General features: G+C 44.4%; 1 protein-coding gene across 2 annotated transcripts; it reads right to left on the bottom strand.

The window, feature by feature from the left end:
• Positions 1 to 844: 844 nt before the first annotated feature.
• SNAPIN (SNAP associated protein) lies at positions 845 to 16,383 on the bottom strand. 2 transcript variants are annotated; one of them, XM_085895711.1, is made up of 4 exons: positions 16,065 to 16,383; positions 5,153 to 5,199; positions 2,746 to 2,864; positions 845 to 2,534 (listed from the first exon to the last, which is right to left on the bottom strand). In XM_085895711.1, the coding sequence occupies exons 1-4, from the start codon at positions 16,166 to 16,168 to the stop codon at positions 2,421 to 2,423; spliced, it is 384 nt and encodes a 127-aa protein (XP_085751837.1). In that variant the 5' UTR covers positions 16,169 to 16,383; the 3' UTR covers positions 845 to 2,420. The 2 variants fall into 2 exon arrangements, with proteins under 2 accessions (XP_085751837.1, XP_085751844.1); XM_085895718.1 differs by lacking the exons at positions 5,153 to 5,199; positions 16,065 to 16,383 and adding an exon at positions 3,639 to 5,144.
• Between the last annotated feature and the right edge of the window lie 1,360 nt (positions 16,384 to 17,743).

Genomic DNA, 17,743 nt, shown 5'->3' with positions numbered 1-17,743 from the left:
AGCTGTTGCTGTTTTTTCATTGGGATGGGAGAAATACCGCCCAGTTCATAATGATGTGCTGTATATGTGAGACGTAGGGGAGGACACTGGGTGAACAAGACGGATATAGTCGCAAACTCAAAAAACACTGGAGACTTGGAAAGAGGTGTGTTTGAGGAGGGTTAATGGGGGTAGAAAAGATTGTGGTTGTGGATGGGAGATGATCTGACATGGTGGTGAAAAGCCCTGGAGGGAAGGATGAGATGGAAGAGACTGAGGAAGTTCATACCACAGCAAGAGAAAAGAGGAATGAATGAGTGTGGATGAGCAGTGATTCTGGGTTTTGGGAGTTTCACTGGAACGAGTTTATGGAAGACCATGTGTTCTGCAGAAAACTGGTGGGGAGGCTGGAGACGGAGCACAAAAATGGCAGAGGGTGCAAGACCAGAAAGGAGATGGTAGAGGACAGAGAAACTTCAGAAAGAGTGTCATGGCCTGGGGTTTGAGGTTTGCCATGAAGGGAAGCACTCAGGTTCCTCTCAAACACCTGGTCCTGAGGCCACCAAGCATGGATAACTCCACGCTCCAGCGGGTTGTTAAGCAACTACAAATGCTGATTGGTACTACATAATCGTGGCAGGGTGTCACTACTTTGTGTGGGTACCTTGCCTGTGGACGGCCACACCAAGGAAGTGTCTCGTGCCTTCGATACGTACTTGCGTTAACTTACCTGATCACTTTCAGCCGAGAAGAGCTGCCAAGTACGCACCGGCTAATAATAGCCAATCGGTGGGGTAAAACTTCTCAACTAGCACTAAGTGCAGACTATGCTCAACCAATGGAGGAGAAGACGCAACAAACTGGGTCCATTTATAATAAGCAAGTTTATTACAAAGGGCTGAAGAAAGGTACGTGTACAAGTAAGCAAAGATTTTAATACAGAGAAAATATATACAGAAAGGGAAAGCAAGGATTGGTGAGGTATGGAGAAAGAAAATGCAATTATTTACAAACTATGGAGACAGTGCAGAGTGACCCGATCCTAAAACTTCAACAATCTTAATTATGTTAACGCGACAGGTGCCATCAGAATCATAACAGAAGAGATTAGAAAGCAAGAGAGAGAACGTAAGAGGTGGTTGTGACCCCTTTACCAGGCCTGAAGGCTGTACGTTTAAATGCTAATGGTCTAATAACTGCTGCTCAGTCTGGCGGCTAGCTATTTCACTGTACCGCACTCCGCTCTGTGGGCTCCATTACATCCCATTGCGTTCCAGGAATGCACCAATCAATCAAGCTGCACAGAGAACTGTCCACGAACGTGCTTGCCTGTGCAGAACGCACAACGCTTTTATAATCCCGTGGCAGGGTCTAGTTTGGAGGCAGATCATGTGAAGCCATCGGCGTTTCCCCACGCCTCTATTGGCGCACAGACGATTACCAAAGTGTTGGCCCCGCCCATGCGAGGATCTGGTTGCGGAAATGGCCCAATTTGTATCCAGCCCTCACCACGCGTCTGAGCTCCGAGATTAACATGGGGTGGCGTACATGGTCACGCGCCTTGACTGTGAAAGCGCTCCGAACATGCAATGTGGGCCACAAAAAGAGCTTCAGGACCACCCACACAACGTCAAACGGGGTCTTAAACCCCAAGTTAGACATCTGTACGACCAGATCTGAGTATCTTCCATGGTGCGGGTCACTCCCCCGTTCCCTTTTGGTCCCAAAAGGCGGTATTGGCGTCGGTGGTGATAGTGGCCGAATGATGACAGCATCGGTGTAGCGGTGAGGTTTGATGTGGTGGTGTGTGGTTGTTGTGGTTGTGCCTTTCATGGCGAGTGTAGGCAATCTTGAGTTGTGGTTGGATGGTGTGGTCATTATTATGAAGGCATCTTGTGTGAATTGTGGCCTTGAATACGTTGAGGGCTGAGGTGTAATATTGAGTTATGGCACGCAGATTTCCATTGGCTGTTATGGTCTGCTTGCATGCATGAAGAAAGCACATGTGTGTGCAGTGAAGCAAAATAAATCAAGAATGAAAGATGGGTAAAGAAAGACCTGCCTAAAGTCCATGCAACGCATATAACCCATAAACCCATTACACATAAGGGAAGGGATGTATAAAACAAATAACAATGAAATAACTCTTGGGACCACTATGTGCCATTGCCTCAGGGAGTGCCGGCTTTGCAGAATCGCAACAGTACGTTTTATCATCGGCCTGTTTTTATTTAGATCAAACTAACAACTTGGTCATGAAATCAAAGGAATTTCATTATAAACATTTTACACAATTAGCAGATGTGCTTGCACTTTTATTGCATATTAATTATACAGCATTGTATTGCAAAGCTCAATCTTCACACAGCCCCCACCCCCACAATAAATACACCATGGTGCTCAAAATCACAACTGGACGTACTAGCCCTTCATTTCACCAATTAAGAAGCTTTTCCTTTTTCTTCCAAAGGGGTTACGGAACTCCCACTAGTCAACATGGCTCGCAGTCTTGCTGCCTCTCTGGCCACGTGATGATTTAATCTTCCCAACCGTTCCTGCACACGTGTCGCAAAGTGTGACGAATCAACCACTCCAACAACAATTTCCTCCAGCTGTTCTTACAGCATTCATTTCGTTACATGATTATCCAACATCAGGTCGCTGGGCTTTGTGCTCCTTAACCAAACAAGCCCACTTGCTTGCATTTGTACAAATCATAAATTTGCAGTGTGGAACCTCAAGAGTTAAAATATATCCAGTTGGTACCTGTGCATTCTGAAGGATGTTGTTCACCAGCACGACCCGCCGACGTGCATTCATGAGCTTCTTTACGTAGGGATCTAGGTCCAACACCGCATGCTGTTCTTCGCCGATACGCTGCAGCTCTGCAGGTAGAGCATCCCATTTAGCAAATAAACATTTAATACAAGTACACTTTTTTCACGTCGACATTATCTTAGCTGGCGATAACTCGCCTATTATTCACGAAACACATTGTCGGATCTTCAACCTCCGGCTTAATGGTTTGATGGATGGCACACGCATTCATACCTCGCCCTGTGCACAAAACACCAGGATGACAGTTTCGAACTCGGTCGAGATTCGAAGGCAAGCTTGCGACAAGAGTGTGAATTTCTGAGCTAACTTGCCGGCTCATAACCTAATTATTACCTGTCATTGCAAAACATGCCACTGTGGAATCGTATGTCAGCAGTGACAACAGCTCACTTAATGATGGTGTCCCTCGCTGGCAATGAACCATATGGCAGTTTAAAAAGCAAAAAAAGAAAAGAAAAAATACCCCCGAGCGGGAGTGCCGGTCATCTCTGCCAGAGGTCGAAAGTAAGTCTGTGCCAGACTGGAATAGGGGCAGTTCATAAAGTACGTACGCTCTACTTCTGGGTTTCAAAACCACCCACCCCCCTCTGTATGCAGGCTAGTGACCACCCACCCACCCCCACATGCGTCTCATATCACATCACAATACTGTACTTGAAGATTACAACGGACTGTAGATTTATCTCAAATGCATCAGTCATTATTAACTACGGTGATACAGTAATATGGAACAATTATTGACGTCCACGGATTCAACATCACGTCGAAAATGTTCCTGTGAACAGGAACATTTTTCCCCCTCGCGATCACGACAGGCTCACCTTCATCTTTTGAAACGCTTTCATGTAGTCCGACACCACTTTCATCAAGTATGTATGCAGCCGTCGTACCACCCACCAACCCCTGCATGCAGGCTAGTGACCACCCACCGACCCCCCTCATACATCGCTAATCACTTGCAAAGCCAGCAGTTCCTTATGAACCGATGTTTGTAGGTCATGACGATGCCACTGTGGAATCGTATGTCAGCAGTGACAACAGCTCACTTAATGATGGTGTCCCTCGCTGGCAATGAACCATATGGCAGTTTCAAAAGCAAAAAAAAAAGAAAAAATACCCCCGAGCGGGAGTGCGGTCATCTCTGTCATTGCGAGTCTAGCGGTGTAATTTACATTTTTCTTTTAATATCACAGCACGTCATTTATGAAAATAAAAATACAAATTGACATTCAAGACAATGTTAATGTCATAAATGAAAGTAAGTGTGCATATAAACTTGTGTTCCATTGTTTTAGTTAAATCTGACAAAAGCTTCAAATGTAATATTTGTCTCGGAGAGTTCCGGTTCTTAATTTAATACTTTTATTTTGTATGTACTTTATGAACGGCCCATACGGGGAATCAGAGCGAAGTTTGAAGGGCTATAAAATCGGAACGAGAGCAAATTTCAAAAAAATGGCTCGTGGTGTTCTAGATAATGGTCCATAGTATCTGAATCACTAATAACATTTGATCTCTCTTGATAAATGAGGGAGGAGATACAATTTGAAATCGACGATTTTCGCAACTTTGACAGCCTCGTGACGTTGACCTCGACCTTGGACGACCTTGAAAGTTATATCATTGTGCATGTCTCATCGACCTCTATCCATTCCACTATTGCTTATTTGTCTCCACTCGGTTTGATTGTGGACGGACGGATGGACGTATGGACAGACTTTGAGACTGGCGTTATTAGGTCATCTCTACTGAGATGATAGAGATGACCTAACAAACAAAATAATTATAGTTGGGGGATATTTGTTGAGGTTTAACTATCGTGATAATGATACCATTTACATGAATATACCATCAGAGATGGGGAATCCCCCGCCATTGAATGAAAAAGGTCATACATATTCCAGATAATGAGAGAGGTGAATTGGAAACAAGACACCATTTGGTCATCATCTCAAAAAAGTTCCCCAGGGGTGAGGAACGTAGTAACCAAAAATAATTAAATCAGATAAGCGGTTTTCCATTTATTACAAAAAACATTTTTTTCAAGATGGCCGCTCCAGTCGGTCATCTTGGATCCGGTCACGCCCAAAATCAATAGGGTTCTTCCTTTTCAGGTGGGACATGTGTGACCCAAATTTCAAATCGATATGGCGAACAGTTTATGAGTTATTGCACTCACAGCTATAAATGTTGACGCCCGGACGGACGGACGGACGGACAGCCGGATGACCTGGGTGACAACAATATCCCCCTTCCGCCACGCGGCGAGGGATAAAAAAGGGAATCGTACCGACTGCAAAACAAGCCATTGGGTCAACATAATTGTTTCACTCACCTGTAGCCAAGCTCTCTATCTGTCCTCTGAGCTCAAGCTGAGCTGCCCTGTAAAACACACATCCTGAATTAAGCTAAAACCAAACGCCTAAAAATAAAAGTGATTGCATCATCAAAACCACAGTAATAAAAGCTAATCCATCCATCCATCCATCCACTGGGACCATACTCTGTGCAGAGCGTTGGTGCTGCCGAAGCAGTCTCCTTGGCTATTGGACACAATCCTGGACGGGTCGCCACTCCAACACAGGATACCAGAAAAACTGGTACTCATTTTGTCGACCTCGGAGAGATGACAGGCAGAGTCAACCCCACCTGGTATTAATTCAACAGCCGAGTGGAGTTTGAACTCAGGATCATTGGATCTCAAGCCCACCACTCTAACCATTAAGCCAACACCAGGCATATAAAAGCTAAAGCTTGGATCTTTGCTTAAAAACAAGCTCAAATGAGCTAAGATCTTCGTCCTCTTAATGATTATGTCATAGAAACGAATATGACATTGTGATGTATCAGGTTTGCGGTAAACTATCTGTGCAAATGCCCGGCTTGATTCCCGCAAACAAAATTCAAACAGCTTGCCTAGTTTCGTCGATAATGGTATAGGTGATTTCCATTAGCGGCGATATTATGACGTCAACTTTTTTTTCTAGGAAGAATTTCCAAAATCGAACATGGTTACTGCCTGCGTGTGGGCTTTCTGCATATACATGGCAAGTTTCACGAAGATCCGATGAAAACTCTGGGTTGTGAAACAAAAAATAGGAATGATGTCATAAAGATTGATATGACATCATAGTGATATCATATGTGTGGTAATTAATCTCTGCTAATGTCCTGTTCGATTCCCGCAAACAGAATTTAAAAAGCTTGCCTAGTTTTGGAGATAATTTTTTAGGCGATTTCCATTCGCAGAGATATTTTGACGTCATAACTTTTTTTTCTCGGAGGAATTTTCAAAATCGGAGATGGTTACTGTCTGCGCAGGGTATTTTTACATATATATGCCAAGTTTCAGGAAGTTTCGATGAAAACTGTTATGTCGGCTGTGAAACAAAAAAGTCCACAAGAATAAGATGAAGAACAACAACATGAGTAAGATTTAGAGATCCTCAATGAGGATCTAAAAATTGATCACAGACACACGGATTGACAACCCTATTTTTTTATTTTTGCAAAACGAGCCTGAGAAGACCAGGGCAATTACAGCAGAAAAGAAATTCTATGAATGTTTTTTTATTTTAATATTTCATTTGAGATGCTGAAGCTTAAAAAAAAGAACAAAAAACCCAACCGGACTGCTACCGCCCCTAAAAATTCCAGAAAACTTCCATCGTCATTGCGGCCTGTGTGACGTCATCACCAGTACGACTGTCTCAGCACGCAAAGAACAATGGCCGCACAACTTGCTTCAGTCATCGGAAAGTGAATTTGACAAATAATTTTCTGATCAAGAATCCTTAGATTATGACGATAGTAAAAATCATGATGTGGAACCTGCTGTCAGGCAGTCCATGTATGAACCCGAGGTGGAAATCGGGGATGACATCGGTGATGAAATACCTGATGTTCCCAACAATCAGGACGACGTCAAAGACTCGACAATAACAACTGGTAAGTGATAAATTATGGAGGTGGAATATGGTAAATGTGGATTTTCTTGGTATTTCGAGATCATAATTCTCTGTAATTATTGTAGTCATGAGAAATGCGCTCATTTAAAAGCAAAAAGGTATACAATTGTCGACACCAGCGGCACAGCCAATTAAAATACTGGATGGAACTATCCTCACAATTTACATGCAGAGTGAGTGAGTGATGTATAACGGGTTCATTTTAACTGATTGAACATAAATGCACAACCACTGGGGAAACAGAACGTGACTTACCATCAGTTTCTGTCCTTTTTCTTCTTTTTCATAAGATTACAGTCTCTAATCTTCTTGGGGATCGCGTTGGCGTTCAATCGCTTCGATGTATTTCATTTTTTTGAGTCGATGATGCAATTACGGTGTTTCTGTGTATAAAGCGTATGTAGGCCGCACCTAAGCACAAATCCAGAAGCAAGTTTTATGAAGGAGACGTAGCAGGTCAGGTGATATTGTTGCGAATCTGGAAGCTATGATCACACTCAACATTCAGGTCCTTTAGTTCAGATATCTCAGCAAGTATGTGTTTTATAGATAGCTTCCTTTCCCTTGTCTAATGAGTAAATCAATGTAAATGCGCTGCAATTTGTTTTGGTAGTACGATTTCTTGTCATTTAAACGTCAACAACAGAGCGGATGACTCCAGCTCGGAATGACACAACAAGCAGAAACCCTCAGCTCCCGGCGTCCCCCGTGCGCTTACTCGGGGAGAGGTCAACTCCCACCCCCCGAACACCAAGCAGAGACTCTCAGCTCCCAGCGTCCCCTGCGTGCTTACGAGGGGAGAGGTCAACTCCCACCCCCCGAACTTCTTCTTCTTCTTTCGGGTACTCCCGTTAGGGGTCGCCACAGCGGATCATCCGTTATGATCCGCATAATGATTTGGCACAGGTTTTACGCCGGATGCCCTTCCTGACACAACCCTGGTCGCCTCTTACGACACAGGGATATGGTACACCTATTCTAACCGGGGCATACACGCTGTCACCTGAGAGAGACTGAATGACAGTCATTCATTATACGTCTGAAAGAGACAACAGGCTCGGTGCGTGGGTGACGTCACCGGGAAGAGGTCAACTCCCACCCCCCGAACACCAAGCAGAAACCCTCAGCTCCCGGCGTCCTCCGCGCGCTTATGAGGGGAAAGGTTGAGCCCCCACCCACCGATTCGCGAGGGGGAGGCGCCAAGTGTGGGAAGGGTTGAGCCATGCCTAGAAAATGGCAAAACGAATGTCTGCCTGAGCGAGCGCGCCGGAGAGGATATAAAGAAGCAGAGGATCCTCACATGGGGAGTCTGCCTTGCTGGGCTTGGTCGTCGCCGTCATCTTCTTCCTCCTCCGCATGGTCGCGAGCTTGGACACCACCTCGTCTCACCTCAACCGGGTTCGGCTGCGCTGGCCAGTCCTTCGGTGACCGGAGCTGCCGGAAGGAGGGAACGTCCAGCCGCACGCTCGCGGCCAGGTAGCCAGCTACCCTGATCTTCAGCCGACTGTCCTCCGGGCTGGAGGTCCAAATAAAGACCTTTCGGTCCAATTCTTTGGGTGTGCGTGTGTGCGTGTGCGTGTGTGCATGTGTCCGTGGGCCCTTCCGTAAGCAGTGAACTGTACAAGTGATTTCTCGCTGTATATCATTGCCTTGCTTTATTCGGTTTAATTCTGCTTCTCAATTAAATAAATAACTACAGCAGCTCTCATTCGAGCGCATACCTCCGCAAGGCTGAACAGTTTAGGTTATAGTGATTTATTGAATCGACAATAGGCCGGACCTTAACCAAAATTGAATGGCCTTGTTATTGTCACCTACCGAGTTTTGTCACCCACCGAGTTTTGTCATAACCCGTCCACAACATTTTGAGGTATCATGCAAGAAGTCGTTTTTTGCTCTCCCGCTCATTGGTGAAGAATCACATGAAAAATTTCTCGGATATGGATCCAGATCCAGAGCTTCACCAAAATAGAGTCCATTCATCCTTGTCATACACCCAACCTGGCCACAAAGTTTCGTCTGAATCGGTCCATAACTTTTTGAGACATTGTGCTCACAGACAGACAGACATGAACATGCAAACATAACCTCCGTCCACCTTTGGCAGCGGAGGTAACCAAGGCTGCCGCGCTCACAGGAGGCACTCGCGCAAGGTTCAAAATCCAAAAACTGGTAGCTATGGTCGGGGGTTTTGGGAGAACGCGCTCGTCAACAATCCATCGGGCCTTGCACCAGCCCAGGTCATTAGGATTTTGCAGTACGGAAAGTTGCAAGATCTCAGTCCTTTTCGTGAGCTGAGGAGGTTGTCCAAATCTTTCATTGTGCAGGGGCACATCCCTTTCTCTCAGGTACTTTAAGTATTTTTGGATTATTTGAGAAGCTTTTTGAGCTATTTTAGGTCATGATCCTCATCTCGCACACACGGAATACGGAAACATGCCCCGATGACCACCATTTCTAGGGGTTGATACACATGCACGCCGAGCATTCTGGAGCAGATTGTCATTTTGAAAGTCCCATGTTGTCCTTGAAATTTGTGTTCCGTGTACTAATATCTTCCAATAGTGTTATCTTGCGTACAAGCTCTGCCACGAGCCTTAAACATCGATAACAAGCCACATTAAAATTCCATCCATGATATACCTGATGGGACTTGCATCCGCGATATACCTGTTGCCACTTCCATCCACGATATACCTGTTGCCACTTCTATCTGTGATATACCTGTTGGGACTTCCATCCGTGATTTACCTGTTGGGACTTCCACCCGTGATTTACCTGTTGGGACTTCCATCCGTGATTTACCTGTTGGGACTTCCTTCCGTGATTTACCTGTTGGGACTTCCATCCTTGATTTACCTGTTGCCACTTCCATCCGCGATATACCGGTTGCCACTTCCATGCGCGATATACCTGTTGCCACTTCTATCCACGATATACCTGTTGCCACTTCCATCCGCGATATACTGTTACGAATCTTGAACCCATCGCACACAACAGCCAGAATCCTTATAGATCAGTTATATCGGTAAGTATGTGTTTCTAGTTAGGGTCCCATCCCTTGTTTAATGGGTAATTAAGTGTACGTGCACTGCGAAGTTGTTTTCTAGTCAGGTCTTTAAATCCTTAGATCCAACAAACCAACCACCCTGCCACTGAACTAGCTCTTTTCATTGTGTTCCCATTCACGGCTCCTCCACTGAACTAGCGCTTTACAGCGCGTTCCCATTCACAACTCCTCCACTGAACTAGCGCTTTACCAGGCTCCCCTTGCTGTCCAATCAGGAGTGAACAGCGCGTCAACACACCTGATCCCTGTCCAACCAAGCACGCACAGAGCGTCCAACTCCGAGGCTCCGCCCCGCTCAGGGAGTGGATAAAAGACCAGGCTCCCTTTGGAGGGGTCGTCTGGTTTGGGTTCGAGTTCGTGTTCACGTTCTTGTTGGCATCGGAGCCTGGTTGTGTGTCGGAGCCTGAGGAGGATCACTTGCTTCGCCTGCCTCGTCGCCTCCTCACTTGTTTTTGCCGATCGTGCTGGCACCTGCCGCTCCACTCCTGGTGCCTTCGTCCTTGACGCCACGTGAAAGCTGTGGTTTTGAGTCCCGCTACTGAGCCAGATTGTCAAAGACCGCATGAGGTGGACTTGTCCAAGCACAGGCTCTGGTCTCCAGCTCACCTTTCCTCGAGCTGGAAGTCTTCAATAAAGACCCGACGGGGTCCATTTCTTTGGGTGTGTCTGTGTGTGGGCCTGTCTCTTAAGTGGAACTGTTAAGTGCTTTTGCTCACTGTATATTGCCTGGCTGATATTCGGATAACTCTGCCCTTACGTGCTTCCCGCCCCGCTATTATTGTAATGAATTTCCCTATTGTTGAATGTCCCAGCTCGTTCCCTGTCATTTTTCTTATTGGCTTAGCACGGTGCGTGTTGAGAAATAGCGAGGCAGTAAATTGTCATTTGGACCGACGGGCCTTGGTAACCATCCGCTCGGGTTACACACGGTTTGGGCACGGTTATGGCTCGTCCCGCTCGAGGTCTGTCGAGGGTGTGAATACCCCGGTAGTTTTGTCGCGTGGGTACTTAGGTATATTGAACTTTGTTAATTAACCCTACCCCATGCGGTCAAATTATTGGCGATTCATGGTCCTGTAAGGCAATGGTTCTCAACCTGGGGGTCGTGAGATTGTTTTCGGGGGTCGCGGGAAGGTTGTCAAAACAAATAAACAAACAAATATATAATAACGAAATTCATAAAATTTTTGAAAATGATTTTTCAATTAAATCTCCCATACCAATGTTATAATGTAATCATTATGAAACAGATTTGAGCAGCAAGAGAAAGAGAAAGAGAGACAGAGACAGAGACAGAGACAGAGACAGAGACAGAGACAGAGACAGAGACAGAGACACACGTGCTGAAAGTCAATGTTAGCGCGAGCTAACTACTGCAAGGTGGCTGAATATGGATCGGTGGCTTGTCAAAAAACGTCTGCCAGCTCAAGATGCGGACCAAGACGACACATGTGAAAGTGGGCCAACTATTACAAGTTCAACTGAAAATCGTAAGGCGCCGGTGGCAGATTTGGCCTCCAACGAGCGTCAGAAATATCAGACTGACTTTCTGCAGCACGGATTCACATGCCAAGCCAAAAATGAAGTGGAATATCCACAGTGTGTTCTGTGTTCAGAAATGCTTGCTCACAAAAGCTTGAAACCAGTGAAATTGAAGACATTAACAAACCAAACAACCATCCTACATTGACAAACCATTAGATTTTTTTCGTCGTAAGGAGGGAGAAGTACAGAGCCAAAAGACGACTGTACGTGAGCACTCTACAATCCCTGTCAAAGCCCTGTTGGCTTCATATGAAGTGGCATACCTGGTTGCTCAATCCAAAAAGCCCCATACTATTGGAGAGAGCCTGATCCGCCCAGCAGCAATTGCAATGACCAGAGCTATGCATGGTGAAAAAATAGTTAGCACACTTGAGACTAATCCACTGTCTAATTACAATGGCAAGGCACATTTGTGAAATGGCCAACGACATTAAAGAGCAGCTCATTGACCGAGTGAAGAAAAGTGGAAGATTTTCCCTCCAAATTAACGAAACAACGAATGTTTCCAGTGATGCACAGTTACTTGTTTTTGCAAGATACAGCTACGAGGGGAAAATGTACGAGGATATGTTGTTTTGCTCGACACTCGAAGGAACTTGCAGTGGTCATGACATTTTTAACAAACTCGACAGTAAATGTGCGGTGTATCGCGATACAGAAACTTTGTATCAAGTTGGGAAAATTGCATCTCTGTGTGCACAGATGGAGCTGGCGCCATGCAGGGGACAAGAAGGGGACTGAAAGCTGAAGTTTTGGAAGTGGCGCCGCATGTCAAATTCACTCATCGCATTATTCACAGAGAGGCCCTCGCCAGCAAGAACCTCGAGCCACAACTCCACATTGTTCTCCAAACAGCAATTAAAGTGGTGAACTTCATCAAATCCCGTCCGGTGAATACCAGACTGTTTGCCACACTCTGCAGGAAATGGGATCGGAACACGAATCTCTACTATTTTCACACAGAGGTCAGATGGCTATCATGGGGGAAAGTTTTAACCAGACTGTTTGAACTGCGTAAGGAGGTTCGCATTTTCCTCTCGGATTGTGGCTCTCCCCTCGCTGACAACCTGACCGACCCCACATGGGTTACTGGTCTTGCATATCTGGCAGGCATATTTGATAAACTGAACAGTCTAAACTTGTCTCTCCAAGGCCCAAACACCAATGTCCTCACGCTTTCTGACAAGGTTACAGTGTTTACTGAGAAGCTTGAGCAGTGGGCAGCGCAAGTCGAAGAAGGCAGTGTGGAAATGTTCCCTGAGCTCGAGGACTTCATGGACAAATTTGACACAAGCATCCAAACAATAAAAGGACTTATTGCTACTCACCTCAGAAGCCTGCTTGGCCACTTCAATAGGTACTTCCCAAAAGACGACACCCCAAAGAGAAACAACTGGATACGCCAGCCTTTCATCACCTCATCTGCCCGACACCTGTCATCGGAACTTGACGATGCATTCTTGGACCTCTCCTCTGACCACACATTAAAGACCGCTTTTGCCTCATCCACACTGGAGGAATTCTGGCTGTCAGTGGCCGCAGAATACCCAGGACTATCAAAGGCTGCAATCGATATACTTATTCCATTTGGATCTACATACCTTTGTGAGAAGACCTTTTCCTCACTGATATTCATCAAGAACAAATACAGATCACAGCTCATTAGAGTTGAGCATGATCTTCGTGTTGTAGTCTCCAGCTTAAAACCAAGAATACAGCTGCTTTGTTCAAAGAAACAGGCCCAGCCATCCCACTAAAATGAGTAAGTGAATACTATCTGACAATACAAGCCTGTGCCTTTACAGATGTAACTGTTAAAAAAAGAATTATTGTGTGTTATTGTGTTCAATTATTGTGAGTCAGTATTATCTGAATTATTGTGTTCAATTATTGCGAGTCAGTATTATCTGAATTATTGTGTTCAATTAATGCGAGTCAGTATTATCTGAATTATTGTGTTCACTTATCGTGAGTCAGTATTATCTGAATTATTGTGTTCAATATGAAAAAAAATGAAACTGAAAATCCATTGAGAATCGTTGTTAAAAAGGGGAAAATGCAAAATGAGATGAATGATAATAGGCTACAAGCCTACAACAGGCATAACTTTTATAAGAACTGTGAATGAACTAATAATAATAAGCCTGTAGGGACACTGAAAGGTATTTTCACTGTGCTTAAAGCTGTTTTGCAGGCCCAGCTATATGAGAATGAATGATAACAGCCTATTGCCATCAGCTTGTAAAGCAGTCCTTGTGCTGTCGGATCTTGAATAAAATTTAAAACTGTACTTAAAGCCAAATTGATTTAGTTTTTGGTTTGTTGTCTTGCCAAAACGAAGTTTTTGCATGATATGTTAGTCAGCTTGTATGTTTTTTTTTTATTTTTTTGTAATCACGTATAAAAAATTCTGCAGAGCACAGTTATCATCGGAAATTTTTGTAACTTCGCATATCAGAGGCCTGTAGAGGTCCCTTTCAGTGCACAAAATTTTGAAGGTCAAGGTCAAAGGTAAAGGTCACTTTGGTGCAAATCAGGGGAGTCGACGAAACCCTTATTTTTTGAGTAATTTTGATCGGATCGTCTTCAAACTTCATGGGAATATAGTTCATGGTCTGGCGCTCAGCTGATTAATTTTTGGTGGCGATTGGCCTTGATCTTCATATGTTTTTTTTTGGTCTGTAATCACGTATAAATCACTCTGCAGAGCACAGTTGTCATTGGAAATTTTTGTAACTTCGCATATCAGAGGCCTATAGAGGTCCCTTTCAGTGCATAACATTTTGAAGGTCAAGGTCAAAGGTCAAGGTCACTCGCAAATCAGGGGAGTCGACGAAACCCTTATTTTTTGAGTAATTTTGATCGGATCGTCTTCAAATTTCATGGGAATATAGTTCATCGTCTGGCGCTCAGCTGATTAATTTTTGGTGGCGATTGGCCTTGACCTTCATGGTTAGCGCCTGAGGTCAAACATATTTGAACCCAAGGTCAAATTTTCAAGTTTTAGGAACCATATCGTGTAGTACCTCAAATTGAACACCTCGATGAGTGCTTTCTAGATATGTCAAGCTTGAGACATTATGACGTCATTTGGTGACATTATGAGGAAAAAGCATATTTTTCATGGTTACTCTGTCGAACGATTCTCATCGGAATCTCTCGTAGGCAGATATTCCTCAAGGAGTCGCTCCTGGTGGATAGCAGCTCTGTTCACCTCAGTGTGACCTTAAATAAGTCACACGTGGTCACCTTTTGGCAAGATACGGGTCACCCTGCGGGTGACATTGGTTGATTGTTTTGTTTTTTGTATATTTTTGGTCAGTAATGCAAGGTTTGTGTACGTCTGATAGCTGTCATGTGTGATAGTAACCTCTGTCTGCAGCAGAGGGTCACTCAATCTTCCAGTCTGTGTCCAGTGCATAAATAGGCTACATACCGCTCTTTGCAATTACAGAAGCCTTTTTTATGAATGTGGCTGGCTGTTTTTACTGTGTTATACGTCAGAGTGTAAATAATTATTTGGCGATGCCAGTTTAGTTTAGTTTAGCTCTGTTTAGTTTTAACAGCTGGCATTACCTAGGCGTTGACCAATGTGCTCCAGGCACTGTGGATTTTTTTAATGCGCTCCGTGACGTCACTGCAGTGTGTTTCAAGTGTGAGTCGGGAGGGGGGTCGCGAACCCCTACTTAAATTCTTGGGGGGTGGAGGGGGGTCATGGCTCCAAAAGGTTGAGAACCACTGCTGTTTGGGACCCGTGCCTTTCGGATTATCCAAGGGTCACGACCTAAATTCCGGTGTGTTCAGTGGAACTGACTCTACTGCTTCCCCTCGCGGTCATGCTCGCCACCGATACCCGGCCCCACAACAATACCTGTTGCCACTTCCATGCGTGATATACCTGTTGCCACTTCCAGACGCGATATACCTGTTGCCACTTCCATCCGTGACATACCTGTTGCCACTTCCATCCATGATATTTACCTGTTGCCACTTCCATCCGCGATATACTTGTTGCCACTTCCATCCACGATATACCTGTTGCCACTTCCATCCGTGATACACCTGTTGCCACTTCCATCCGCTATATACCTGTTGCCACTTCCATCCGCTATATACCTGTTGCCACTTCCAACCGTGATCTACCTGTTGGGACTTCTATCCGTGATATACCTGGTGGGACTTCCATCCATGATATTTACCTGTTGGGACTTCCATCCATGATATTTACCTGTTGGGACTTCCATCCATGATATTTACCTGTTGCCACTTCCATCCATGATATTTACCTGTTGCCACTTCCATCCATGATATTTACCTGTTGCCACTTCCATCCATTATATTTACCTGTTGGGACTTCCATCCATGATATTTACCTGTTGCCACTTCCATCCATGATATTTACCTGTTGGACCAATATTCCCAGCAGATTGTGTGGTGACTGGATTCCTCGGAATATCAGCATTATTTCGATGCGATACGAGGACTTGTACCTTCCTCACACGTCTTGAGGTTGTAAATGGAGGGTCAAGGTGTTGTGACATTTACTCCCTGTGGGTTTTATCCCAAACTGACATATGTTAAATAATTAAATCAATGTAATCCGCTCGCACAACAACAGGTCCCATTAACGGGAGCATCACGTCCTCTCACGTCGGTGGAGTCACCTGAGCGCGGCCACCTTGCCGTCCAACTCCAGCACGGCCGGCCGAAACACCTCCAGCAGGCCCGAGGCGAGCACGGCGCGTCCACTCGCACAATCAGCTGCCATGATCAAGTCGTGCAGGAGGACGATGATCAACAAGCGGTGAAAGTGAAAAAAAAAAATCTTCGGTATTTTAAAAAAAAAAAAAGACAAAAACTTAAAAAGAATAAAATTTAAACCTTTACAAGGACAGAATTTCCTGCTCGGTAATTTTCTCAACTCGTCAATTGATACCTTATTTTCAAATAACAAGCTGCTCTCTCCTACAAAAGAGAAATTAATAACCAAGTTTGTTACAAATTTAACTTAAAAAGAAACAAACACTGAAGCGATCGATATGTAAACATATCAGTAACTCTAATGTAACCGAGCTTATACACCGCCTCAAACCGAGTTGATTCCTATCTTCCAAACATGACATAACTGGTTGTGATTGACGACGTTTATTGCATCAGTTATTATATAAACGCCTTTTTGTATCAAACTCTCAGACTATAATGGAATATAAAGATAATGTTTACCTCAATCAAAGCGAGGTATGTTTTTGTTTCATAAAAAACGGATGGTCAATCCTCTGTGAGGTAACACGATCGACAAACGGAAAAAAATTCACAATTTATTTATTCTTGCGTTAAAATTAAATTACATATTCTGAAGGTAATTGTGAGAAACGACTTGACCTTATTTAAACGAGATATTTCAAAACATTTGATGGAAAAAAAGACAAACATCAATGTGATGTTGCCAGAGATGTCCTTCCTCTTCTTCTTCTTGTTATTGTTCTTCATCTTCTTCTTTTCTTGTTATTAATCTTCTTCTTCTTCTTTTTATTGTTCCTTATCTTCTTCTTCTTCTTCATGTTTTTTGCATCATCATCATCATCATCATCATCATCATCATCATCATCATCATCATCATCCTCCTCGGGATAGTCGGATATTCGAATGATATCCAGTGGTGAATCTAGGCCTACACTTCCACGTTGGTAGTGCTACATAAGACATATTGTGGTTTTAAACCATGAAGGAACGCATTCTGGTCAAGTGGCAGAGTGGCAGTCAGTGCAGGGTGAAAATGTCACTGAATTGACAACATTTGTCCAAGTTATTTTTAAAGGTTGTTACAGATGTGGATTCTACCAGAGAAGGTGGGAGGCTGTTCCCATCCTCAATCACTCTTTGGCTGAAGAAACTGCTTTTGAGAAGTGAGAAGGAGCCCACACTTGACACGTGTTCATGTTCAGTTGTCAAGCTGCAACCTTGCGCTTACCAAGCCAGTCGTTCCAAAATGGTTTTGAACGGAGTGCTTGAGCCACTTGGCGAGTGTTTTACTTGTAGCTGAACACACCCCTGGACTTGTACACCTTCATAGGATGACTTCCGGTGGAGTTGGTTATTGTAGGAGTGAAGAAGTTGTCTGGGTTTTAAAAATATTGTATACAAAGTCGAGGCTCATGGAAATAGCGAGAACATTGAATGCATCAGGACGTAACAGGACAATAGAAACAGTAAAAAGGAGGAAAAACCAATAATTGAGTTGAAGGACAAAATAGAGGGAGAGTTGGACAAACAATGGGTGTGGGGAGGGGCAGGGGGTTGGAAACAATGCACAGGTCAGGTCAGGTAGGTCAGGTATTGGAGC

Source organism: Eptatretus burgeri, chromosome 1 (genome assembly GCF_056783735.1).
Source record: "Eptatretus burgeri isolate ZD-2024b chromosome 1, Ebu_testis_v1, whole genome shotgun sequence".
NCBI classification, from domain to species: domain Eukaryota; kingdom Metazoa; phylum Chordata; class Myxini; order Myxiniformes; family Myxinidae; genus Eptatretus; species Eptatretus burgeri.
This window is presented reverse-complemented; position numbering and strand designations above follow the sequence as displayed.

Excerpts from the sequence above, each read along its gene's own strand:
- SNAPIN (XM_085895711.1), bottom strand. The coding sequence starts at position 16,168 with ATGGCAGCTGATTGTGCGAGTGGACGCGCCGTGCTCGCCTCGGGCCTG. Across the intron at positions 2,865-5,152 it reads GATAGAGAGCTTGGCTACAG|AGCTGCAGCGTATCGGCGAA; the intron begins GTGAGTGAAACA and ends CTCTACCTGCAG. Across the intron at positions 2,535-2,745 it reads ACATCCTTCAGAATGCACAG|GAACGGTTGGGAAGATTAAA; the intron begins GTACCAACTGGA and ends ACACGTGTGCAG.